The sequence below is a fragment of the Cheilinus undulatus genome, linkage group 3 (assembly GCF_018320785.1).
Source record: "Cheilinus undulatus linkage group 3, ASM1832078v1, whole genome shotgun sequence".
Lineage (NCBI taxonomy): Eukaryota > Metazoa > Chordata > Actinopteri > Labriformes > Labridae > Cheilinus > Cheilinus undulatus.
In genome coordinates this window covers 51,056,919-51,084,709 of record NC_054867.1, presented here as the reverse complement: position 1 = coordinate 51,084,709, position 27,791 = coordinate 51,056,919, and the positions used below count along the sequence as shown (strand labels likewise).

General features: G+C 38.2%; 2 protein-coding genes across 4 annotated transcripts; one reads left to right on the top strand and one right to left on the bottom strand.

Annotated features, from left to right (window-relative positions):
• Positions 1-1,186: 1,186 nt before the first annotated feature.
• Positions 1,187-2,623, bottom strand: LOC121507333 (zinc-binding protein A33-like). Its single transcript, XM_041783615.1, has one exon. The coding sequence runs from the start codon at positions 2,621-2,623 to the stop codon at positions 1,187-1,189; it is 1,437 nt and encodes a 478-aa protein (XP_041639549.1).
• lmcd1 (LIM and cysteine-rich domains 1) lies at positions 2,298-26,700 on the top strand. 3 transcript variants are annotated; one of them, XM_041817091.1, is made up of 10 exons: positions 2,298-2,406; positions 2,514-2,594; positions 7,564-7,690; positions 7,815-8,049; positions 17,450-17,535; positions 20,077-20,332; positions 22,781-22,930; positions 23,058-23,297; positions 24,077-24,295; positions 25,295-26,700. In XM_041817091.1, exons 4-10 carry the CDS (start codon positions 8,023-8,025, stop codon positions 25,403-25,405), a joined length of 1,089 nt encoding a protein of 362 aa, XP_041673025.1. In that variant the 5' UTR covers positions 2,298-2,406; positions 2,514-2,594; positions 7,564-7,690; positions 7,815-8,022; the 3' UTR covers positions 25,406-26,700. The 3 variants fall into 3 exon arrangements, with proteins under 3 accessions (XP_041673025.1, XP_041673016.1, XP_041673031.1); XM_041817082.1 differs by having other exon boundaries at positions 7,812-8,049; XM_041817097.1 differs by lacking the exons at positions 2,298-2,406; positions 2,514-2,594 and having other exon boundaries at positions 7,335-7,690; positions 7,812-8,049.
• The last annotated feature ends 1,091 nt before the right edge of the window (positions 26,701-27,791 follow it).

Here is a 27,791-nt window from a genome sequence, read left to right as displayed (position 1 = left end):
TTTTTACCAAAGTACCCCACAGTGAAAATTTAAAAAACCCAGCACATCTGTGAATTACATTAAAATATGTAATATGAAAATTACATGGCCAGAAGTTAACATAATTATCACACTGGGTTATAAGCTAATGATTAACCCCTCAAAGCCTGTTGTATCATATTAAATACATACTTTAATGATGCCTGTATCTAATCAAAATGATCATAAATGACAAAAAAAACAACTTCTGAATACAATCTCATAAATGATAAAAATGCCCTCAAGTGGATTATCAGTTACCAAAAACACTGAATTTACCAAATGAGGAAAAAAATATGTTAAATTTTATGGAAATTTTGATTTTTTTTATTTTTTATTTTTTATTTTTTTTGGATTTCATTAGAAAGTGAAATAAACATTTCAGTTCCAAAAAAATGAATTTTTGGCTATAATTTGTCTTTTTAGGCTTTAAAGGGATAAAATAACTTCTCAATGCTTTACAACATACAATTTAAAGGAACATAAACCTTAAATATCAAGCCTTTATTTCTTAAAAAGAAGTGATAAAAATATGTTTGTCACCGAAAGTGCAAAATCATATTCAAACTTTTAAGAGAAAAATAGCTAATAAAAATCAGTTGTTTCACAATCAGTGAACTTTGTAAATATATCCCCTTAAACTATGTGCAGGTCTTATTACTAAAAATACACCGATTGTGAAAATGTTTGCCAGTACCAATGTTGAAAACAATTTTTATCTAATCACAGGTACTGATGTTTATTTCGTCACCTAATAGGTGTAAGACTTGTAGAGTTCCAACAATTTCTCTCACGTGTGAAAATGACAACAGTTCAAAGTTTGTCCAGGAGGAGACTTCCTCTGCCCTGTAAAAATCTCCTCTCTGAGTCATTAGTTAGGTGTACTAGATACCAGCGTTAAATTAATGCAACACATAAAATACACATAAGCTTCTGACATCAGTTCCTGGTACATAATTTGCTGATGGGATGATGTTTGTCAGCAAGGCTGATATCAGCTGATACAAATGTAAAATCAATACATCTGTGCTTCCCTACTTATAACCCCAGCACCCTGACACTGTAATTTTACATGCGCATATGTTGGGCTCTTACCTTTTTAGGCTGAACAAATCCTGTAGAAATACCAATGAAAGCCCATCTTAAATTGTGTTATTGAGCTGTCCAGCTAAGACCTGAAGAGACGTGGCCAGAAGCCTGAATGTGGGATCCTGGGCTTCTCTTCTGTAACTGAGACTTTCTCTGGTAAAATTCTCAGGGGGACATCGTCCAGCATGCAAACATATGGGAACAGTTTCTCAGAGAAAGTGTCGTTGAAGGTGTGTATGAGTGCGTTACTATCAGGATCCCAGAATGACAGTTTTCCTCCATCAAAGTCCAGATGAACTCTGATCCTCTCTAGCTTGGTTTTTACTGACAGAACTTTTTCTTTGAGTGGTGGAGAGAATGCGAAGTATATTCCATTATGAAAACAAATTTCATAGTATCCACTAAGTATAATTCCATTCTTCTGAACAGACTCCTGCACCACACCAAGGCTCCAAAGTTGTTCAGTTTTAACCTCAACTTCCCAGCTGTGATGGCCAGAGTTAAAGCCCTCTGAGCCTAGGACACAGGGGTCTAAAGTAAACCTTTCTGGATTTTGTGGAAGCTTCTGTCCCTCTGTGCATCTTACACTGGTCAGATCTTCAGACAGAAGGAGGAGTGGATGAGCAGAGTTTGGATCCAGAATCACTGGAGTGTAGGAGATCATTTCCTTCATCTTGTTCCAGATGTTGAAGCCCAGGTTGCCCAGGTGTTTGGCCTCATTGATCAGAGCTCCTGAGATTGGGTCTGGATCATCCAGCAGGGGGCGCTGCTGGACTCTTTCCACTGCAGCCTTGTAATTCTTCAGGAATGAGACGTCATTAGCTCTCAGCTCCTCTTCTGTGGCTCTGATTGTTTCTGTCAGAATTGCTATCTCTCTGTTCAAAGCCTCAATCTTTTCCTTTATGTTTTGACTCTTCTGCTCCTCTTCCTCCCTCAGAGCAGAGACCCTGGCCTCCTCTTCCTCTTGTAGAAACCGGTGCAGCTTCTTAAACTGCTGTTTAATCTGGCTCTCTGTATTTTGTGCCTGGACCTTAATGTGATCGGCTGTTTGATCCCAATTTTCTTTAACTTTTTCAAAAGCTTTAAGTTTCTCTCTCACAGGATCTAGAGATCTTCTTAGTTTCTCTCTGTAATCCATTGCAGCTTCATTGATTGGTCTGAATTTGTGGTTGTTGTGTATCTCTGAGTCTCGACAGACAACACACACTGGCTGCTGATGGTCCAGACAAAAGAGTCTGAGTCTTTCAGGGTGCAGACTGCAAAGATCCTTGGACTCTGCTGCTCTCTGATTTCTCTCCAGTATGTAGTCGTCACACAGGTTCTTTAAGGCCAGGTTAGATGGCGGGTCTCTCATAGTAATTTGCTTACAAACAGGACACTGTTGTTTTTGTTTCTTTCTCCACCAGCTCTGTAGGCAGTCTTTGCAGAAGCTGTGGCTGCATGGCAGAACAACAGGGTCTTTGAAAATGTCCTGACAGATGGCACAGGTGAGATTGTTCTCTAATTCAGCAAACATTTTAGTCTGAAACTGAAAAAAAAACAGGTGTAAAAACAAAAAGAGAATATCCAAAGAGTTCCTTTAAGTTACTTTCACTTTAAGTTGTGTCTCCTCAAAGCTTCTGTTTTTGTTTGGAATCAGCTACAAGTTGAAGTGAAATCAGTTCTCCAGTAATCCCAGTGTATCCAGTGTATCTCCACCTGTCCTATGCCTGCCTCTTCAGAAATCGAAAGGTATTCTGATGGTGAATATCAAAGACGCTGGACAGAAAAATCTGCGATGTCACTTGAAATGCTTTGTTTGATGCCAACATCTGTGGAATGAGGGACACAAACAACTCACACCCAACTAGTGCCACACCTTCACTTTGTGTTTTAAAAAAATGTGGTGGTACCCGCTTGTTAAAATGAATTCTGTTTCTCACGGTGTGTTCATAAAAGCACCTGAGTTGAGAGAAAACCTGGTTACAGTCATCGTACCTTATTCCCCTGACCAGCAGTATCTTCCTTGAACCAGATGTTGGATGGCTGAAGCATTATTTCTAAATCCAGCTTGGATGTCAATGATTAGCCAAAATATTGACGCTGATGCATTTTTAGTTTTTGTGTAGCATCCGATTTAAAATTTACTACCCTTTCAAGTCACTTGACGTTGTCCTTAATGATTATAAAGGGTAGTAAATTTTAAATGGGATGCTATACAAAAAGTAATAATGCATCAAAGTCAGTATTTTGGCTGATCATGGACACATCCAAGTTGGATTTAGAAATAATGCCCAAGCCATCCAACATTTGGTTTAAGGAAGATATCACATTTTTTCACTTTTTTCATAAAAAACAACATTGACTTTAAGTAATCATACTAGCATTTAAAGGGTTAAAAATTCCCTGAATGATTGAATGTTTGGTAGTTTTGAGCACAGCTGAAGTTGAGATTTATGCAAAAAAGCAGAAAAAAAATCTCAATCTATTAAGTTTTTATAGCAGTTTTTTTGGAAATGGACATTTTTGTCCTCAATGACTTTAAAGGGTAGTACATTAAAGAGATGCCCGAGGGTTAAAACTTGGTGAGAAAGATTTCAAACATAACTATTTTTGGTAACTTAACATGCAGTCAGGTGAAGTCATTTAGGGTGCTCTGATGTGGGGGGCCAGGCCTGGATCCGAGTACCATAGACATAATATAAGTAGACGCCTCATTGACTGTGGTTGTCCGCTGCCGCTATAAGTCAGTGTGTCCGCCATATTGCCAGAGGCAAGAATGTTCCATAAACAAATGCAAGTATATGAGGGATTAAGGGTTTTCTGATTTAAAAAAACACGTGATTACATTAAAGTGATGATAATGAGTCATTTGTGTATAAAGTGGTTTACAGCTATATTTTTTTGTTAATTAAATTATTCAAAATGACTATCGGAGAGCCAACAAATGTAGATAATTCAAGAATTAAGTTACTGCAGCTGGAGGTGCGTCTGTGTTTCTTACTTTTTTGAACTTAAATGACACATATATGCTCATAGAAAATTTTAGTAAATTATTATATTCACAATAACAGGCCATGGTTAAGTTACAGTATATACAATCTGTATCTATACTGTTGCATTCTTTATTTGAATACTTTCTTCTTTCTCTATGTTACGTTTGACATCGCATCTTATTTTACTGACGGCGATCGACTTCTCTCCTGGAAACAAAATATCCGTTAGGCAAAACGTTGTTAAAAAGCTAGCATAACCGTGGATATTAATGCACTTAACAACAATGTTAAGGAAATTAAAACAACAAGTAAGGAAATTTGTGTTTGGTACATTATTTCTTTGTTGTAAAAATGCTTCTTGGCAATAAATTTTATACCGTTGGAGAGCCTGTTCATTACCCTTTTAAATGGTGCCACATTTGTAAGGATCATGCATCTGTGGGATGAGCAGCAGAGCTGAGTATGTGGGTTGCGCCCATGGAAAATGTGCTATATCTTCTCTGCCGATGCCAAACAGCTGATTCTGCCATTGACTCTTGTTTGGTGTTTTTTGGTGGATTGGATTATTGAAGTTTGAAGAAACAAGACATATTGACAGTTTAACAATTTATTCATTTAACAAACAGGAGCCTCAGTAGCGTGTGGAAGAACCATATACAGCCACAACAGCCTGGCCCTTCCTCCTCATGCTGGTCACCAGCCTGGTCACACACTGCTGTGGGCTGGCATCCCATTCTTCGACCAGCATTTGTCGCAAGCCAGCCAACGTGGTTGTGTTGGTCACTCTGGTATGAACAGCACACCCAAACTGATCCAACAAGTGTTCAATGGGGTTAAGGACTGCTGGCAGGCCATTCCATCCTCTCCACTCCCAAATTCTGGAAGTAGTCTCTGATAAACCCCGTTCTGTGGGGGTGGGTGTTGTCATCTTGGAGGATAGAGTTCTTGCTGACAGGGTTAGAAAACAATATTCTTGGGGTGTTGTACCACCTGGGGGTACCAGAAGCGCAAAACAAGAGTCAATAGCAACAGCAAAATAAGCTGTTTGGCATTGGCAGAGAAGATTTGGTACATTTTTCATAGGTGCAACCCACATACTCAGCTCTACTGCTCATCCCACAAATGCATGATCCTTACAAATGTGGCATCATTTAAAAGGGTAATAAACAGGTTTTCCAGCGGTATAAGATTTATTGCCATGAAGCATTGCTACAACAAAGAAATAATGTACCAAACACAAATTTCCTTACCTTTTGTTTTAAGTTTATACAACTCATCTATGAAATCTTATTCCACGCGATCTTGTCTCTTCTGTGTATTTATTAGTGCAGCCCCATGCAGCACAGGAGTGATGCATCTTGCCCAGGAATGCCTCTGGCAATATCGTCTATGTATATTATGTCTATGCCAAGTAAATTTGGCTCAAAGTCTAGTTCCATTCAGTCAGTGGACAAAGCCTCTTTATTTTGCTCTAAAAATACACAAAATTGTTGCATTTGACTTCAAAATGTTAATTTTTTTTTCCTCTGGGGAAGCATACCCCTGGACCATTATGGAAGGTTTGGGGTCCCTGTCACTGTAGTCTCCTAAAAACCTGTGGGAAACACATAGATATACCGGATATCTGTAAAAATCCAGTATCATGCATCCCTAGTTTTGATCTTAGCAGGGCAATTTCATCTCTCTTCTAAAAGGCTTTAGCTCTAAAAATGACTGTGGCCAAAGAGGAGTGTTTGTCAGTGATAACAGTGCTAATAGTCTGGGTGTAAGAGTTTTTGGCAATGCTGCTGACCTAGTTACCATATGGAAATGTTCAGCACTGAAGCCCCAAACTTCACAGTTCATGGGCTATAAGAAGGTTCTAACCCTAAACAGGGCCTCCTCAATTAGTAGATTTTCTACCTCAGAACTAAATTTTACTGATGCACAATATTATCAGCGTGATATCAGTATCAGCAGGTATAAGCTCAGAAACTCAATTATTGGTATCAGCAGGTTAAACTTTTCTGCTGATATTTACTGCTGATATTTTAGCCGTACATATCAGCAGTTTAATGCAAAACTGATGGTTCTACTTCAACTTTAGTTATTCTGTATTCATCCCCATTCCTTAAACTTCAGAATGTGCTCTAAGAGCTGAAGTTGTAGGTCTGAACTACAGCTAATTTAATCTGTAGCAGTTGAGAATAATGTTTTTTTTTTATCTTACTTAAGCTCTTTGTAAGTATAGTTGTAGGGAATTACAGTGCAAACCTGCTATTTCATTAGGGGAATTATTTCAACAAAAGGTGAATTCTACAACAGGAAAGACTTGATGTTTCTTGTAATAAAAAAAAGTTGTGTTTATTGATATTGGATAAAATAAGTAATATCCGATATCACCAAAATGCCAATATTGTGCATCCCTACCTAATTGAGACCCTGGCTCCTTTGGTCAAAAAGCACAGTTTCTCTAAAGGTTCCTGGTGTTTTTGGGGAACATTCCTGCTGTCTAAAAAAACGTCCTGTTCCATTTGAGAGCTCTGAATTTATAAAAAAACTACTGTACTCATTTTAACCCAAACTATGATCTTCCCCAAATCAAAAAGAGTTGTGACCATTCTGTTGATAACAAGGTTGTGATTGTTTCTGGACTTGTCCATGTGCTCTGCCTGGTTTTCCAACCCATTTAACTCTTTTTAACTCACTTTTGCCCAGGCTTGCCTTGAAACCTGAGGGTCCAGTGGTGTTTGGCTCTATTTAGATCTGACTTGTCCCTGGATCTGTTGAGCTTGGTTTGACTTCTCTTGTATCCCTGTTTAGACCTACAATACTCTATTTAGTTCTGTTTGTCCAACTAGCTCCACTCTGTCTGGCAGTGCTTAAAAGCATTTGGCCCATCTGGATCTGTTTAACTCATTTTGGCTCCATTTAAATGTATTTGGCCTTGTCTCCTAATTCCATTTGGCTCTTTCTAGCTCAGGTCAGCTCTGCTTGGATCACCTTATGCCAGTGGTTAACACAGTTTGCCCCTGTCTTGCTCTGATTGGCCCAGTTTGGCTGTTCATGGTTTTGTGGTCTACATTTTTTAAAGAGCTGCAGATTCAGAGGAGGAGGAGTAATCTCTGAAGTTCCCATTGGCTGTGGAATTTTTCAAGCTCACTCCGATTGGCTGGTGGAGTGTGAGCAGGGATTTCCTCTGGGCTCTCTGTCTTTGTCTGGGATTAAAAACACAAACAGTTCAGTCAAGCCCCGCTGCCTCAGGTAGCTCCCGAGTCTGCAGAGGAACTGGACTTAATTCAGCAACAAGCACAATTCATTAACAGCAATTTAGCTGCCTTTTTAGGACAACACATCTCACCGATTATAAAGTATTCTGCTGTAAGCTTTGCAGCTGAAACATAAGAAGTACCTGTCATATTTAGCAACACAGGGTAAATTCTCAGAAAGAGAAGTAGGTGGATGAGGGAGCTGTAGTTTTATTGAGGCAGAAATTTGTCAGTTTCCCTGTAGGGGCGTGTTGAAGCAAAATCAGGAGGTCAAGAAACCTGCAGAGTTCAAGTTACAGAGGGTGGAGAAGGAAGAAAAATGAACAGAATGGAGGGATTTGGAAGCTAAAGAGGAAAAAGGTGAGCTCTGAATATGTGCAAAGTGGAAAAGAAACCTGAGTTTTATATTCAAGTGTAGAAAAGAGAAAAAGTTTTGGCAGTGAGAGTTAAAAGTTATGAAATCGGGTGATGTTTCATTCAGCAGGAATGAGATGAAAGTCTAGACGGTGAAAGTGCAGTGGGCTGTGGAGAGCCGGCAGAGCGGAGCGGCGGCAGGAGTGACTGTGGGCGGAGAGAGAGGAAGTGTGGTCGACAGGAGAGGAATTTAAAGTCTCATTGTTCTGGAAGAGCTGAAGAGAGGGAGAGCTGACGAATAGAGGAGTCACAACGCCGACAGACAGACAGTGAGCAACATGGACGTGAGCTCAGCCATGGAGAAGGTAAGACAGAAACATTTATACAGCTGTAATTCCTATCACTAGCGCTTTAAGAATAGTAAAGGATCATTTAGTCTAGTGTTTGATGATGGTGTTTTGGAGAAATTGGTCTTCAATAAAAGTCTTTATGTAGTTCAGATGACCTGAATTAAAGTCACCAAAGAACTCTGAATCTTTCTTGTTTAAATCATCCAGACAAGAGTTGTGGTCATCAGTTTGAAGGTCGTAACAGGTTGCTTTAAGTCAGAATACACTACACTTGTCATGATGAAAGATACTAAAACTTTGACTCAAATATAGTAAAGCCAAAGGATGTTGATACCTGTTTGAATCACACTGCAACAAAATAGAGGTACTCCCCCACAATTGGGAAAATTCTTGTTTTATTTTATTTTTTAATTGCAGGTATTGAAACATTGCCAACAGATTTATAAAATTTCCACTCTATGTAGAAGTTTCATTACCAAAAAATGTGCTCAGGAAGAATGAAGGGCTAGAAGGAAAGGATGTAATGGGGTTCTTACTGTCGGTTTGAGCCATTATGTGTATGAATCTCTCTGCGTCCCACATCCATTCATATCAAACAGCTGGAGGTTTCTAATTCAGTCAGGGAAGGTAATCCAGGACCACAAGGATATGAACCCCCCACTGGATCTGTTCCTGTAGCCATGTAGTTTGTCTCCTACAGATCCCCTCCTGTAATTTGTCCAATCAGGTGTCACATCAGTCTGAGGCAGATAACCTGATGGATTAGTGTCACCTGTCCAGGGTTTGATCCCCTCATGTCTCCCTTTATACCCCAGAGCTGGAAAAGCTACCATCACCAGGATGGAAATAACCCACACAAATACACAATGGGCTTTGGGGATATGGGGGTGATACAGTATCTCTGTAAGCACAAAACAAAACTGTCAGACTAGATAAAGATGACAAGTGCTGCAATTTAAACATTTTATCCATTATCATCAATTTACCACAAAAATAGGAAAGGTCAAAATGTCTAATTATCCTGGATATTTCATTCACCAAAAGTCCAAACAGTAAAATATTATTTATTCGTGATATAATATGACTGGAGAAAGCTGCAATGTCACAAATGGGAAGCTTGAATTATGACATAATTTATTCTGTGAAGATGTAGCATTGTTTAAGGAGAGAATTAAATACAAATTTTAAAACAACTTTCCTTTGAAAAACAAGGCCTCAAATTGATTTTTTATTACTGAATGCAGAGGCTACCTTAAGTGAAACAGAGGAATTCTAATCTACTCTTGTCCTGTAAAATGCTTTGTCTGTTTTTAAGGACAGTTGTAATTGACATTTTTGATTGGGTTTATTGTTCTTACACACACAGCAATTTGAAAGCCCACAGCTATCATCCGTCATTGTCTGTTAGATGATGGACTGTATGCCCTCCGTATTTATATTTCAATCAGGAGAGACACATTGTATAGAAAAGGAAATGTTTAATAATGAGTGACATGGAATTAATTAACTTGACAGAATTTCTTTGGCACATAGACTCTATGGGGAGTTTCTGAGATCGAGGACTGACTGGTCCGAGCAGCAACGAAATAAATCCCCCATGGAGTCCGGATACTGGTGGTGGAGCTTGAGGGATTGCAGATGTTTAGGACTTGATGGCTCTGTTCTGTGGACTGGCAGTGATTGGGGTGGTGGAGGGACACGTGAAACGTCAGCATGAGAGAACTAGGGGAGAGAGAAAGGCATATTTAAAAAGGAGAGCAGAGCAATGACTGTCGAACAATGAGGGAGAGGTGTCGTGCGATTGGCTAGATAAGGCCGTGTGACAAGACAGCTGATTCCCCGGTAACATCCCACAGACAATTAAAGCCCACAGACAATGGCGTCCCCTTGTGAGGCAGATTCAGCAATTAATAGCAGACAATAATTGATGTGAGTGTGGAATTATTAGAGAGAACTTAGACTGAAAATGTGAATCCATAGTCTTCCTGACTGAACTTACACTAGAGCTTCATTTAAGCATTAAGTTAGCATCAAACATTTTTCAAACCAGTTTTCCTTGTAGCATTTACTCTGCAGACGCATCAGCTCTTTGTCTATAATACCCCGGGAAGCGGTCCTTATATCTGTTGAGTCTCAGTTCATGAGTAGACAATTATCAATGCTACAGCTTCACTTTCACTCACTTCAGCAGTATGATCCTGAAAAAGGAACCAGTTTCAGTGTGATTTACTTGCAGTTTAAGGGAATTGATATTATGATGAAAATTTATAAAAAGTAGAAAGTCAAACTTTTTCATGTCTGTCATCACGACAAGAAGAAAACAAGACTTTTTAAAACAATTTCTGATCAATCACTTTAGAAGAGTTTCAGGTAGATAGGAAATCTAAACACAGATTGGTTTTACCAGCACAGAGTCAGATAGATTTGTAGCTCAAGTTGCATTTTTCATTAAAAATCGACTGTTGGCTGCACTTGAATGAAGATATCTGTTTCCAGGGAAAAATAAATCATCATAGAAAGCTTTTAACTCCTGTTACTGTTGTCCACAAGATTTATTTTTGGGCTTTTTCGTGCCTTTATTAGAGAGAGGACAGTGGATAGAGTCAGAAACAGGGAAGAGAGTGGGGAAAGACATGCAGGAAACAGTGCCACGGGCCGGATTCAAACCTGGGTCCCCTGCGTACATGGTGCGCACCTTAACCACTCGACTACCAGCGCGCCCTGGAGTTGTTTGACTTTTAACTTCAAAATTATTTAATACAGTGTGCAATTCTAGTCCACTCGTTTTGTTTAATGTAGCCAAATAAACCTAAATCTGTTCTTGATGTTTGGTGAAAAAACTCCTGGATCTATAAAAGCAAAGTAGCCAGTCATGTAATAGTTAAACACGGCATTCAGCTGACTTTTTAATGTGCAAAAATTATGTAGTTTTTTCAGTTGTCATTTGTATTAGCAGGATTTAGTTTTTCTGTGCTTATTTCTTTGCATATGTTAGCATTGCAGCAGCTTTCTTTTTCTTGACATGCCATTCTACCATGTTATTTTAATGTATCTCATATGAATGAATTAATAAATGAAACCTTCAGGAAATAACCTTGAACTGAGAGTTTTAAAACATAAATGGCAAAAGACTCAAACATCTGTTCAGGACAGCACATTATAGCATGAAACATATTCACTAAAATAGAAAATTAAGATACTGTAATTAAGTAAGGAGTGCTGACTTAATACGTAATTATAAGGGATGTGATGCCTTTTATTTTTTATCCTGGGTATTCCAATTTTATTTGCTTTTATCAGTAAAAAAAATAAAAACAAACTAAAACAGATCTATAAATGCAAATAGAACAGACAGAAAACACAACAGACATCAGATTCAATAATATAGAAGCATCATTAATGCAAAACTTTACAAATATACCAATGTACAATATCAGGCTCTTTCTTCCAAAATATGACAACCAAAATTATCCCATTGCTTCTCTGAGATGTCATTTTTCTGGTTTAAGTTCCCCAAGAATTTTTTCACATGCAACTTTTACCATCACATCTTCTTTCCACATTTTTATTATCAGAATTTTGGTCTTTTTCCATAATTTCAAGATTATCCAGCACATGTTGTCAAACTCTAAATGAGTATTTGTCTAAATTAGGAACAAATGTTTTATCTCTGAGGAGACATAACTGGGGCGTTTCAGGTATGTAATAATAGTTTTAGCCAATCCTCCAGAAGATACAAAACACAATTCCATATTGTGAAGACCATTTGACAATCCCTTAACGCATGGATTTAAGTTTTACACTTCCAACACAACCATTAATCCCATATTATTTAATCTTGGAGGAGCGTAATAATATCTGTTACGTATCTTATGTTGAATAAGTTTGCCCTTGGCATTTTTATCAACACTTATTTTCATGATCAGTGCATCTCTAATATGTAAATTCCAGCTTATTTGTGTCACATTGTCTGGTTTTACTGTAGCTGGAGAATAACAGGAAATATCCAGGATGCCATCTGAAACACTGATGGAGTTAATTTCCTCACATTTAGGATGTTAACTCCATCAGGTCAACTCTCCGCCTCTTTGACCTACAGCTTCTTATCTCACAGCGTTTCCTGCAGTTTCCCCTTCACATAGCCAACATGTTTAGAATTACTCAGCAAGCCTCAGCCAAGTGGTCCAAATACAACATACTCGCCTTATCAGACTCCTAAATATAGAGCTGCCACGCTTTACTGTTTCTAAGGAAATACATCTCTCACTCGGCTCATATTTATCATTTGGCAGTTATTTCTTATTTAGAAAAATAACAATACTTTTCCATGTCAGTGGATTAAAATAGATCCATCAGATTTACTGGAGGCTGCTAGTGTTCAGCTTAGCAGAAGTTCTGCAAAATAAACTCTGAACACAGGATCATTAATCAGATATTTATTATAGGGTTCTGATTTCTAAAATTTATCAGTTAAAGTTATTGAAATTTTTTGATTCTTTGGTTTTCAATCAACAGTAACTGGGGATGTTAAAATCCAAAGCTCCATGGATCTGTTTTGGTTATTTGTTGCATGTCAGTGATCATGTTGTCAGTTGTTTCCTGTCATCTCTTGACTCTTTTATCCATAAAAGGCAAAAGCAACCAAAAAAGACATTAAACTTATCATTATCTCTGTCATGGCTGGTTTAAGGATGAGTAATAGGTTTGTGTCTTAATAAGACAAACCTTCGAGTCATGTCTGCTCTTAATGTGACTCACATTTTTCCTCCTCAGAGAGTCATCGCTGAATTTGGAAGAATACCATTAAACAAGCTCTAGATATAAACTTTTTAATCAAGTATTTATTGCATTTCTTATCTACAGGAAGAACAAAAACAACAGTGAGTCAGTGATTGAGAGATATGAGAGCTGTCAAATGTCTCTAAATACATGCTTTTTGAGATGGCCAATGTGTCTGAGACACATTGGTAGTTTTCTGTAGATTAATTGGTAGCCCCAAAATTTACCATGAAGCTGTCTCACAAAATTTCCTCAGCTTTGCCAGCATTGCAAAGCAGCACACATTGTTTTTATTTAGCCTTTCTGGGGCACTCACTTGAGGCCCCTCTAGGGACCACAGACCCCACTTTGGTCCTCACTCCACTAATCGATATGGAGACAAGCCCTCTACAGAGGCCTGTCACTGGAAGAAAACACAGAGGACCAAAAAGTGTGTCAATGCTGTTAAGTGTTCTAGTGGGGAAGAGTACAGTAGCACTGAACAGACTAATCCTTATCCTGACAGCAAATATTGTGTTAACCTGAGCAGAATAGGACTGTCTTTAACTAACAATATAGCAACAGAACACCGACTGACAGCTGACAGTGATCCTGATACAATCGTTAAGAAACATGAACTAGCTCATGTTAGCTAAGTAGCCTTCACCTATACTTGGATGATGAAGAATTTCTTGCTCTTTTCTTCCTAAACTGCAAAATCATTTACCTAGACATATCATAAATACATAAAACTGTCAGCACTATTATAGACTTTCATTCAGGTGTAAGAAGAAGGATTTTTAACCGCTGTAGTTAAACAGAACTTTAAGGCAATGTTTTGGTAAAAAAAATTAAGGCTTAAATAAGGTGTAGATGTGGCGAGTAAACACTCTAAGGGCACCCCTGAAAGGAAAGAGGATTGACACAACTCAGGCCATGCTCTGGATGTCCTTGCATTTAACCAGGGGCATAGGAAAATAATCTGTTAATAAAACAATGAAGTCTACACCTTTAGGGCAAATTAAGGGATAAATCTGGCAAGTGAACAGGGCCTAGTTACTGTCGGGATGGGTTGTAGGGTTGCCATAAGCCCCTGGTCATGCTGTGGATGTCCCAGTGGCTGCCAAACTGCTGGAAGTCTCCTGTGTGAAAAGGCCCAGACAAAAGAGATTCCTTCGAGCTTGACCTTGCCCTAAAGGCCTAAAACTTGTGCAACATAACTGTATAAGTCAGAAAACATTACCAAAGTGCAGTGTTAGCACAGACTTTTCTGATTTAAACATTTTGAACAGGTCCTGGATGCTGCATGTAAACATACAGTTTGAATAAATACCTCATGCTTTCTGTGGATGTCAGGTGATGTAAACATGTCATTTTGAGGAGATGGAGCCTGAAATGCCTGGTGCCATAACCCTACACAGCAGTCATTGGTAGCTGGTTCTGTCCCAAGCTTTTTTTCCCTTCAGCCCTCCATACACAGTTAAGTTTGCAGTGTTAAAGTAACACTAAAAACTCTACATCTCAGTGAGAAGGTGCATATTATGACCTATACTACAGCCAACCGGAGAGTGCACCTCCAGGTGTTTTGGCTTCACTTTCAGGTCCATCTTTTTATACAGTCTATGTTGCTGTCGCAAGTTTTTCCATCATTGAACCTGAATGTAAACTACTCCGAGCAACATATTGTTTATGTTTTAACTACACACTCTTCTCTACTTTATCTACTCAGCTTTAGTTTGTGTAACTGTTTTTGTTGCTCATGTTTCTTCTATAGCTAATGAGCTGAGGTGTTAGAGGCAGAGAGAGTGAGAAGCAATCATTAGCTGACAGATGAGTGTGTTTAGAGGTGTAAAACAGAGTGTGTTGGTTTGACTTTTAAGAGACAGCACGCCGATCAGCTTGTGTTGAAAAGGTCACAGTGATGATGGCCGAACAAGAACAGCTGAAGAATAACTTCCTTATGTCTCTGAGGAATACATTGACTGACAGAGTGTGTGTTTATTATTGTGTCGCTGATATGACAAATGTCAGCAGTCACGTGTGGGATGTCAGCACAGTGTCATCTACAGACGCCAAGGGTCATGCAAATATTGTGCAATAGGAATATTAAGGATTAAGTTTATCGATTAATGGAAGGGATTCTTGTTTAGCCAATTAGCTTTTTAATTTACGGTTGTGTGTCAGTTTCTCAGCAAGTTAAGTGAGATGAATAAATAAGCATACCCAATTACAAACTTTTTATAATTTTACCATGTTATCCTGACGTAGTGACGACAGACTTTGTCCTTTCCTGTCCTGGCATAGAAATGTCCCAATGCACACAGCATGGTCTATAAATAGATGTTTATTTTTCTCACCTTGATCTCAACAGGTGCGTCCCACAACTCTAGGATAGAATAAAGCCTAAAGTCATGTTTATCCTCCATCATCAGTTTAAAATGTCAGAAATACTCCTCTGGCTGAATGGGAGATAAATCCATGCTAGTTCTTTTTTGAAAAGCCTTGTCTCTACTGTATATATCCTCTGTGTATGAGTGTCTCCCTGAGGACGGATGAGCTTTGTTAATACCTGCTGACAGATGAACAGATGGACGGTCAGTCAGCAGGTTGTTTTAGCACAACAGTTGTCAGGTTTCCTGCCAGAGGCTTTACAAACTGTCAGGTTATTCTTGAATGATGTTTGGCTTGTTATGTAACATCATTTTTAGACTATTTTGATCTTTAAATGGTCTTGCATTGTTAAGCCGTCTGCACAGATATAAATCAGGAAAACATCAGATAACAGTTATTAATTTATTTCTCCTGTTGCTTCTGTCTGCCGCAATCCGACAGGATTTTTTGGAGAGAACCCTCTCAAAATATGGGTGATAGGTTTGTATAACTGTCAATGTTTGTTTGGCCTTTGGGGACATCCTCTTTTTGATTTTGGCCCCTTTCGGATTTTGATATTTTTGATATTTATAAGATGATATTTATTCTATTTGCTTTAATTTTTATTCTTCCTCTTCTAAGTTTTGTTGTTTCACTTCCATCCATTGTCTCTTTGAAGCACACTCACATCTGTATCATGGTTCAAGCACCTTTGACCCCCAAAATCAAGTTGTCAAGTGTTAAGTGCTCTTTACTGTGCTTCAGCTTCAACTCTGGGCTTCAGCACTGTATCAATGCTTGTGCACATGCACACACATGGATGTGCAGCATGGATGTGACAAATATTGCAACTTCTGTGATTTGTAAAGTGCAGCAAACCATATTGTGATTTAGTCTAATTTGCGATTAATTGCCTAGCCCTACTCTGCAAGCACAAACTGATTATTGCATGGGAGGGAGAGGGAGCGCACCATGTGAAGCAGTGATGAAGAAACCAGAAGCACAAACTTGAACGTTTCACCTGTTCTAATGCAACTCAGTGTACCAATAAAGTGAGTGCAGCTTTTTTTTTTTTTTTTTTTTTTATACCAGACTGATGATCTCCAAAACACTGTTCAGTGTATGGTGATGTCTGCTCGTCATCTTCTCATCCTTACTACTCTTACTATCATAAACACAAAAAGGCCTCATCTGTAATACATACATCTGTGTGGCATTCATTAGGATCTCATCTGAAGAGATTTCTATCATTAAACAACTCAGAATAGTAGATTTAAATTTTCATCACTGAAGCTAACTTATTAAAAATGTCAGCTCTAAATCAGTGTTGGACCCATGAATACGTTTAATGGGGCGAGCTTGGAGAGAATGTTTTATATGTATGTTGCCATTATGGTGCTGAGAGGATGTAGGCATGCTTGTTTTCTTAGTAGAAAATTGATAAATGAAGAGGCAGAGTGAGGTCAGAAGAGTGAAAAAGAAAATAGAGTTGAATAGGAGGAGGTTGTAAAGGCGAGAGCTGGAGCGAGAGATAGAGACTGTTTGTTAGTTCAGGGATGATGAAGTCACTGGGTGGATCGATGAGATCATGAAGCTGCATGTTCATGTGAGTGTGTTTGATCCTTTCTCTTCCTCCCACTCTCTGAGAAAAGTTAAAACAACATCTTTTCTTTCTCATTTAACACTTCTTCACATGTCGGCGTAGTCACCATCACTTCGGCCTGTTGTATAAACAATAAGAAGAAAAACATGTGCTTGATTTATTTGAGTTCAGATTCTTAGTTAAAGCTATGATAACTCAGTAAACTGTTCATCATCTCCTCAGCTTACTGAATATGGCAGAGTTCACAGTTACTACAGAACTCTCATGAGTTTACTAATATGCATCTGTTTGTAAATGATTTTATACTTATTCAACTTTTTGATGCTTTTATGAATCCAGCTGCAAGATGGAGTATATTCACTGAAGTTAACATAAACTACACAATGTGTGAGTTCTTGGTAGAGAATAAACACGTCAGCCAACACAACAGTGTAGCTTTGAAATTTGTTTAAAGCAGTTTTTGTTTATGATACAAAGGAAAAAGAGAGATAACGCAATGTGTAACCACATACAGTATCCTTAAGTGAAGAGAGACTTGCTGTTTTAAGTATTTCTGTAGTCTTCACCTCACAGGTTAAACTTGTAATTCAATTGTATTTATCTTTTTTAAGGAATAAATAACTTTATCTGTCCGTGCTCTAGATGTGTAACATCACTATGTTTTTATTTCGTATTTCCTCTCAGATGTCAGTGAAGCAGACTGCAGGAGGCTCGGCAGCGTGTCTTCTTTGTAAGCAGAGGTGTTCTGGACTCCAGCCACACTCTTGGAGGTACGCTCTTTTCACTTTTTGTGTTACTTTTTGTGAAAAGGGAGAAAAAATAGGGAATTTGATATGGACCTTGTGGTTTCTCAGTTATTTCCCCTCTCTTCCTACTGAGTCTCCACTCTTAGAGAAGGGTGTAGAGTTGTGAGAAAAAAGATTTTGATTTGTAGTTTTTCTGCAGTTAAAAAGGTTCTTGCCTGATTGGCACAACCTAAAATGTTTTTAATTAACTTTCTGTTGGAAGAGGAAAGTCGGGTGCACCCATTAGATGGCAGCAGTATTTGAGTGGTATACCATGTATGTGTTTGGTTATTCTGCTCCTTTTTTCTCTGTTTATTCAAATGAAGGCAATAACAAATGCAGAGGCTGAACATGATATGTGTTTTTTGTTTGCTTGCTTGCTTGTTTCTGTTTTCTTGTCTTTTTTGCCATTTTGTTGGTAATTTCTGTTGCTGCTTATTTGTGAAGTCTGTTTGGAGAAATAAAAATAAAACATTCAAGAATCATGAGTTGCCATGTGAAAGCAGTGGGGCTGCTCCCAATTGAAGTCTACACGAACAACAAGTTTAATGATGCTTTCCCAATAAGGCAACATAAATTGTGTTGGAATTCAAGGGTTGCAACCTTTAAATGGAGCATTAAGGGCCTGATTATGTCACAGTGAAAAGGCTGTAATTTTTTAAGGCTCCTATTGACCCATTTAGATCTAAGGCTAAAAACACACACCCTCTAAAATCAAAGCCAAAAACTCAAAACAGCACATGGTTTGAATGTATGTTACATTGAATGTATGTATGAGTTTAAATATCGTGGTGTAATAATCAATTCAAATCTTAATTTTAAGTAGCATGTGAAATAAATTATCAAAAGCATCAGGTACAATCTGACACATTTTAGACATATTAGAGATTGTCTCAATGAATGATGCAAAGACTTTAATGCACACTTTGATCTTTTCTCATTTGTCATGTTGTGTCACATGTTGGGGAAAAGCTGGAGGAATAGCCATTAAACCCCTGGAATCTCTGTATAAACAAACCTTAAAAACTCTAGATTAAAAAAAAATCTATGCAATATTACCACTGCAGCATTCTAGAAAAGCATCATCTGCTTTGAAAATTTTAAACTGTTCTCCACTTTGTGTCTTGGCTCCTCCCCCACTACATCACTTTATTAATTTTTGCAAGCAATCCATAAAATCTACCAGGGTATTTTCAATAAGTGATTGTTCTGTACCCTTCTGTCGAACTGCTTTTGGCCAGTCAGCTTTTTCTGTGAAAGCCTCGACTCAGTGAAACGCTCTCCCTGACAGCATTGAGAACTGTGATTCTATCGGTAGCTTCAAAATAAACTCAAAAATCTACTGAAAGACACTCAATTCTGTACCCACTGATTTTATACTATTGTTTTCAATCTGGCTGTGTGAATGTGCCTATGTGTATGTGAGTGTGTGGGTGACCTACAGTTTTGCAGCTTTGAGTAACTGTTTCATGTTACATCGATTTCTTTGTGATGTATTTATAATGGATGTTTTAATTGTGACCTGCTAATGGACTGCTGGTGTAATTTAGCTAACTCTGGTACAATGCATCATATGGCAACATTTATGTTTATACATGTTCCCTTTACAAACAATCAATTCAATAATAATAATAATAATAATAATAATAATAACAAATAAAAAACACTGGAGATCTTAAACTCTTGGCCTCAACTTTAAATCACTGTATTTTCCCTAAAGTTCATCAACATTTTTAAAGTCACTGACAATCAACAAAAAAGTGAATGACATTATATCACAGGATCCACAAGACTAACTAGTATTATTGTTCTAGTAATGTTCTTGTCTAATTGATAATTGTCATTGTTGAGGTTCCTGCTGCACTTAGCTTCTGTGGCTCCCCTTACACTTTTTAGTTTTACTTTATAGTCCTCTAAGGCAAATTTGCTTTGCAGCCAGGCAAAAAAAAACCTAAAACACGAGAAACACAATCTCCCAAATTCAGACAAACACTGAAATGCATAAATATGAAACCACAAGAAAGGACAAGAATTTTTCATCCAGATGGATTTGGCTTTTGGTAATCTGAATCTCCTGCCAGCATGAAGAGGATGCTCAGGAAACTGTATGATGTCCTGAGCCTTAGGGGTTACACTCGTCTAAAAAAAAAAGGTAGAGACAGATCAGGTAAATTAATACCGACAATTTTACTGGCAACCTTAACAAACTGTTCTAACCCCTTTTTATCCCCTAATGAAAGGAAATGATGCCAAAGGTTAGGACAGATTCAAACATGGAGTGATAAAACATTGCCATCAGTTTGAAACTTATTATTATTTGTACAGCAATAGGTTATGTGATGATAGTTATGGAAGCTGGTGGCGTTGCAGGTGTAAAGGTTGCAAGGTAACAGTACCATTCACCTTGAATTTGGTCACAACCAAAGTCTTTGGTCCTTAAACATTCTCTCAAAGCTTCTCCTTAGTCATACTTTTGTTTGACATTTTCTTTTTCTCCTCACTTTTTCTGAACCGTCCTCTGGACAGGAAAGCCTGTATCGCCTGTGGCTGCAGTACGGTCGACCATGCTCCTGGAACTGACGCTGAAGATGACCAGAGGATGGGGCGCCTGCTCGCAGACTCACCCTGCACTCATCTAACAGCAAAAATCAAAGGAGGCGGTGGCCTTCGCATGTACAAGAGGAACCGCATGATTGTGACCAATCCTGTTGTGTCACGTAAAGACCCGACCTTCAACACCACGACATACGACTGGGCACCGGCCGGTCTCAACCAGACACTGGTGAGGATCAGTGAGGAGTTCAGGAGGTTGGTTCAGGGTGTCTGCAGAGTCTTTATAAGTATTAAAAGTTGGAAAATCAATGGTCAAGATTAAGGCTTTTAAAAATATGGGAAAAGCCTTAAATCCAAGTCTCAGCTATTCTATTTCTAAGTTTTAATGCAAAACGTGTAAATAGATGTTTTTAGACCTTAATATGACCACTTTCAGAGATATTAAGTTAAAAAAAAAATATCACACCCAGATCAGCAATTAACAAGCCTTTTCACATCTGCAGGATCTACTACAGGCCTTGTCCATCAGAGGAATCAAACAGCAACAAGCAAACTAACACACAACAGAAACTATCACTATCATTTATCTCCATAAAACCAGTTCATGTTTTGTGCACATGTGATATTCCAGTGCACAGATATGCACATGAATCTCTATTAAGGAGTGTAAACATCCTCTTTTCATTATTTGGGCCCAAAAGGACCATTTTTTTTTCTTATCTTTCCAAACAGGAGAATAACTGACTTGTCTCTCAATGATCTTTGGCTGGCCCTGATTGGTCACTTCTGCCAAGAAAACAATAGAGGAAGAATTTGGAGCATTGTGATTGGCCAACAGACTAACAGGAAGTTGTTGTATTTTACCTCCAGTGTTAAAATGGAGAACTGACTGCTAAGTCAGCTTCCAATCATAATTTACTCTATAGAGATCAATTTCATGGTTCCAGAGATATTGTAAACAACGCATGTGCTACCGCTTGGCATCTTCAGCAATCCAGCTGGGTTCAGAGGGTTAAGGATGTTACTGAGATTGAGCGTCATGATAAGTCTACAATGATAGAGCTTTAACAGAAATATACATAACAGTAATGCATGTTGTGGTAACTCGTGTTTCACATAGACAAATACTGTACTTTATCCTTTTAAAATGGGAGCTTGATTTTACTCAACCAAGCTAACAGTGTTCAAAGCTAAAATATTAAGATATAAAAATCTTGTCCATCACTTACAGGTTCTGCACCTTTTTATAGGTATCTTTTCAATAATATTTCCAATATGATATAAATATCATAGCATCCTCATTACCCTTACTGTGCTTTATATTTATTTAATACCTCCTCAACCATGAGCACATGCTTATAAAGAAAACAAGTTTTTGGGTAAAACTTAAACAACTTAAAAGAGCTAAATAAATTACCTAAAAGAAAGAAAATAAATGTTTATAGTAAAAGTCAACCTAGAACCACACCTTTTCTATCCTCCTTGGTTCATGTTAGTTTTGTTTCTGCAGCACTCTCCTTGTATCAGACAGTCTAGACCGTCTGGTTTTCATTAAAAACGTACCGGAGTATGTTTCGGCTTCCACAACCTATAATTATGAGGATGACAGTGATTATTGAGCCCTGCAGCACAGCAGGAGATCGAGGGTGAAGTTACTGCGGTTGAACTTGCTGACACACAAACTCAAGAACTGCTCTCATGCTGTTTGTGTCGTCCAACCCTTTTTATTCTGCTGTGAGATGAACATTTGTGGTGTGTCCAGGCTGACTGTAGAGCACAGAAGCATTAGTCAGGGATGTGACTGTGGTGACATCTGAAAAGCTGTGACTGAAACACCTGGACAGAGTGATGATTAAATCTGAAACAGACAGAATGAATTTGAACTTTTCCTCTATTATATTTCGTTCAGTGAGAAGAATCATATAAAATTCTTGTTTATAGAGCTTATCGAAACTGCAATGTGGAGCTTATTTCACTTAGACTTAAGACAGGGTGTTGAATACTAGAGGAAGAAGTTGAGGATGAGAGACCGAAGGGCTTTTAAATAGAAGCCTTCATATATGCCCCCTCCTTTTTAGCTCTGATTTGTAGACTACTACAAATTATTTTAATATGGTTTCATACATATCTGGTGGCTGGTTTTTAAAAGCCTTGTCACTATAGTGATGTGTCTGTGAATATTTAAAAAGAAAGTCCTATTGAAAAATCTGTTTTTCAAGCAAATATTGACCAAAATCAACCACATTTGTAAGATAATCAGAGTAAGCATCAGCAGCAAGATGTATCTTCCTCCAAGTCATTTAACTTCCTCTTAAAAGTGTCAGTGTAAAAATGTCTTACTATCTTGACTGATTCTGTGTTTAACAACTATTTATTTGACATGAAGTTTAATTTTATAGTTTGACTAACTAAAGAGTCTAGGGTTAAATCCCCTGCTCCTGCAGCCACATGCCATTGTGCTTTTGAGTTGTGAGTGAGATTTAGAATACTGACGGCCACTTTATAAAGCAGCTTCTTTTTGCCCCTCTGGTATCACTGAAGAAGGGGGGTCTATGACCTGTACTGGAGCCGGTCAACAGGGGGAGCTCTAAATATGTCATCTGCACTCTCAGGCCACTGTTACTCTGTCTATCTTAATACCCAGTCCATGGTTCTAAAACTCTCTGATCCTCCTCAGGCGATGCAGTACATGGAGCTCATCCCAGAGAAACAACGTCCAGTTTCAGGGACAGAAGGAGCGTTGGAGAGACGCAGACAGCTCTTCACTCAGCTCCCTATCTACGACGTCGACCCGATGAAGTGTCAGAGCATGAACAGTGAAGAAGAGGTACAGCAGTTCAGACAACACGTTAAACTTTCAGTTGTGCTGAAACAAACTATGTCTGTGGTTGAGATCAATTCAGTGAGCACACGACTAATATTACCTCTGGTCTCTTATCTCTATGTCTGTGCAGATTACCTCCATGCTGCTTTTTGTGAAGCAGTACAAACAGGAAGTGCTCGGGGTCGGGGAAGTGGCTTTACCTGGCGAGGGCGGAGCTTTAAGGGAAGCAGTCATTCAGAGGATGGCGAAGGAGGCAAAGGATCGCAGCAACAGTGACAAGAAGGATGCTCAGCACGACTCTACTAATAACAGCAATGAACCTGCTGCTGGTCCCACCAACGGGACAGATGGCAGCGCCAAGACTGAATATGTAAGAAAATAAGACGTCAGACATTCTTGTTGTTTAAATCTTGGTTATTAGTTACATCATTCAATGAATTTCCAGTCCAGACCTGTTTTTCTGGTCTGGCTTTTTAGTATGTTACTCCTCAGAAGTCTTTAGTGCTGCTGGGAAATTATGCAAACTCCAAAAAGAGTATCCCCATGATATTCTTGGCAATTACTTCAACTTTTGGCACATTTATGTTGTATTAATGTTGAAAAATTTCTTAAGAGATGCCTTTATAACCCAGAGAAGAATGGATATTCTTCTTACTCTTAAAATACACTCTAGACCCCTAAAATATTAAAGTTTAAATGTCGTATTGTCGTATTATCCTACTGCCCCACCTAATGGGTGATATTCTTAAATGACAATTAACTCAAAATAACACACCTGTAGACTTGTTATTTTGAGTGTGTAACAGAGCTGAAATGACAAAAAGTTCCCCTTTCGTTAAAAATATTTTCTTGATTTAGAACAAACATTAAAGCAGGGTAGATTCACACAGTAACTGTCATTGCTTCAAAGCTATACCACCACCTCATTTTGGAGTTGCACTGATCGAAACAAGCTCTCTTTCTGGATGCATTTAAAGGTTTTTGTCATCTAAATGCTGCAGGGAAGAGAACAGAAAAGCCCTGCCAACTAGCTGTTTTTGTAGATTGTCTACCACTCCTCACTCCATCTCTGTCTCTAATTCTTTTTAATTGCAGATTTAAAAACCAGCTCTACTCTAATACTCATACTCTGTTCTTCCTCTCCTCCAGCGCTGCTCTGGTTGCCTTAAAGAGGTTTCTAAAGAGAGTCCAGCTGTTTATGCTGAGCGTGCTGGGTACAATAACGCCCTGTGGCATCCCACCTGCTTCAAATGTTCTGAGTGTGGCCTTGGATTGGTTGATTTGGTCTACTTCTGGTCCAGTCAGAAGTTATTCTGTGGAAGACACTACTGTCAAACGGTCTGGCCACGATGTTCAGGCTGTGATGAGGTGAGATGAATCTCTGTAGATTTTAAACTGGCATGGTAGATTTCAGACAGACTCATGTAGGGATGTGTTATTGAGATTTAATTTACAGCGAATGGATTCTATCCGAGCATTCATGCTCCTTTGAGGTTTGAGCTAGATAACTTTGGTAGAAGTTTTGTTTTAAGGCCAAACATTATGAATATTATGAGCAAAAAAAATAAGATTGTATTTAATGGGTTTTTGGATAACTGTAGAAAATGAGCACTGTGGATGAGCCAAAGCTTTACACAACTTTGACACATTTAGTTCAGCAAGATGCGTATCTTTTTAAACAAACAAAACTGTCATTATTTTAGAAGCCTAAATGGATCGGTAGAGGTTCGAAGCTAATGTTAGGCTATAAAGGAGCAACACAAGAGTCAACTGACTCCAACATCACCACCACTAGGCTTCAAATTTTTATTCAGCTCTCTTACCTCTTCTTTAAAAGACTTTCTTCTTAGTGTGACCAACAGATTGCAGTTTGACTCAGAGAAGTTATTGTTTAAAACACACACCAGGTGAAAGGTGGGCTACTGCAGCTTTTCTGGCATTATCAGGGGGCTTCAGAGTTCTTTATATGTAACCAAGAATTATCAGAAATATGCAGATCAATAGCTATTCCATTTTTTTCCAATGTGGGCAGGTGTTCATGGAGTGGGGAAAGCATTAAAATGTACACAACCACAATCCATTTCATCCAAGGCATAAAAACTATTACATGAGAATGCTTTAGAGATTTATCTTTTGATTGTTTTACTGCATTAGTCCTTCTGCGGTCATGTTAAATGTGTGTTTTCTTGTTACTTTTTGACAGGGGTGACTTAAGATTTTTCAAAATTCATTAAAGGTGCCTTGACAGAAAAAAGGTTGAGAAAGGGTGGACTAGTAGATGAGTTAACATATTCAGCTGGATGTACGCTCTCTATGTATGCACCTTTGTACCTGTTGTTACATATTTACCCCTTTCTTCTTCCTCAGCTGATCTTCTGTCAGTCTCTTCATACGTCGCAGGACGGTCAGACGTGGCATCATGAACATCACTGCTGCTGGAAGTGCGGGCAAACCCTGGATTCCCCCTGTCAGCACTGAAACAAACACACAATGTTAAATCAGTTAACGGTTGGTTTAAGAGTGTTAGGAACCTCTCAAGAGCAGAATTAAAAGCTGCTAAAGATGCAGTCAGTCAGCTAAAACTGTGACACAACACAAAAAAATGTTAACACGGGAAATCCAGTGTCAATAGTGATTGATAAGATTGTTTTATATAAAACAAATGAACCAAGTTTGAGATAAATAATCCAAGTAAGTAGAGTTTGAAGTGTTTGGTGGACGGAGAGTATTCAGAATCAATCTCTAGTTATATTGGTGTATAGAATACTTAAAATGACACTGAAGCACTCAAATAATTTTTCAGTTTAGCTTCTGGTGTTTGGGAAATGTTTCACTAATGCAAAGTGTTTAAAGTACTCATGAACATTTTGAATTTTTAGTACTTCAAGTTCTGACAGTGAGAGGAGCCAGATGCTCTGTTTTCAATCTGCACAGTTTCAGACACAAACAAAGAGGACGGAGGAGGACTGACAGAGAAGAAATAAAATAACACTACACAAAAAAAGATGGCTGGAAAAAATAGATAAATAAAATCACTGACAAAAACATGACATTTAAAATCAAAACAGCCTAACAATAGGCTCCAGAGCTTTTAATCATTGATTTATTAATTGATTTAAAATCAAAGATGACTTTGTTATTTGTATCTGTTCAATGTCTAATTATTGCAAATATCTAATCAGCCAATCACAGCCTTGTCTAAGTAAGCCTGCAATTAAAGTAAAAAATATAAAAGATTAATCCTTACAATGTGCTAAAACAGAGTTCAGTGATTAAAGCCACCATTCATTTACATTTTAGAGGCTATATGTGTTTAAATGTGGTCTTTGTTTAAATGTGGAGTTGTAACTCCCCAAAATAAGTGAAATCATGTTTTAATGCAGTGAGTTTTTAAAGAAAAAAATTAGACTGATAAAGTTGTCAGGTTAAAACTGTGCTGAGACAATCTTTTGATTTAAACTTCATAAAACTGGACAGGCAGAGGCTGGAGCAGGCTAACAACTAATTATTTACTGCAGTGTTTCTCTGGGGTTTATTTTGTTCTTTTTACAGTAGGTTTTGAGCATACTATCCATTAACGATATGAGATTAATGTTCTGATAATGGAGTTGTCTTATTTATGTTCATCTTATCATAATTTCTAACTGTTCAGTGTTTTAACTCAATCAACCTACAGGATAACTTTGTGCATTTAATCTCTTTCATGTACATGAATCATTGCTGCTGATAAAATATATTATTAAATCATAATAAAGCTCTGCTTTTAAACACTCTCCCGGGTTTTGGTTTTAATGTTTGATTATTTGTGTCATCTGATAGAAGGGCAGAAAAAGCCACAATTTCTTATCCCCAAAGCCTCTTCTCTCTTTCTGTCAGTGGCACTGCATACACATAATGGGTCTCACTAATAAGCAACACTATGAAAGATAATAAATGTTGGCATACAAATATGTTAAGAAGCAGTCTGTAATCACAAAAGTGCAGTTTAAGGCAGCATCCACCCACATATGCATCATAGTGGTGGAAGATGGCACAGTCCCTGAGGTAATGGCATATACACCACCTAGTGCCACTGCAGTCATGGCCAGATGCCACCCTTAGATTAAGGCACTGCCGACAAATTATAGTGATTTGTGAAACCTCAGGAGTTAGAGTTAAAATCAGGTGTTAAAGTTTGAGATCAGAACTGAATCCGTCCAGCTGGATTAAAAGAAGTTTGACAGATTAAAAGCTGTAATCCTCTGATTTACAGGAATCGCTTTTACAACAGTGAGCGCATTCTTTCATTGAAGAGCGCGCTGACCTACTCCCAGCAGGAATGTGAGGTATTCCTGAGGTTTTCTAGGCCGGCATTCCTCTGCAGTTACATCACTGCTCTGATCGTCTGACAGCACTTCCTGAACCATGAATAAAATCCAGAAAAGGATATTTTTAGTCCCAAACTGAGATAAATGTGTTTGCTTTGGAGAGTTTTATTGCCTTTAATAGCAAACAGTGGGATCAGGGGGCGTTTGAAGAGGATTTGTAAGAGTAAGACATCACGTCCTTTGATTGTATGAAGAGCTAAAAAGAGATGATCTGAACCCAGTTTTTCAAAATAAGGGTTTTGAATGATTTAGTTAAGAAAATAAGCACCTCTAAAGCCTTATCCTTCACCCATCCAGTATATTAAATTCATTCTTGATGTTTTTATTTTGGTTTTATCTTCATTGGTGGACTTATGGTTCTGAGATAAGAAAGCTGGAGGCTGTTTTGTTTGAATTTCAGAACTGGACAAGAGTTTAAAAGAGGTTTACACCAAAAACAGCCATGTGTTTTCTTGTAAAACTAAAACTACGGTAACTTTGTGGAGATGATCCTGACT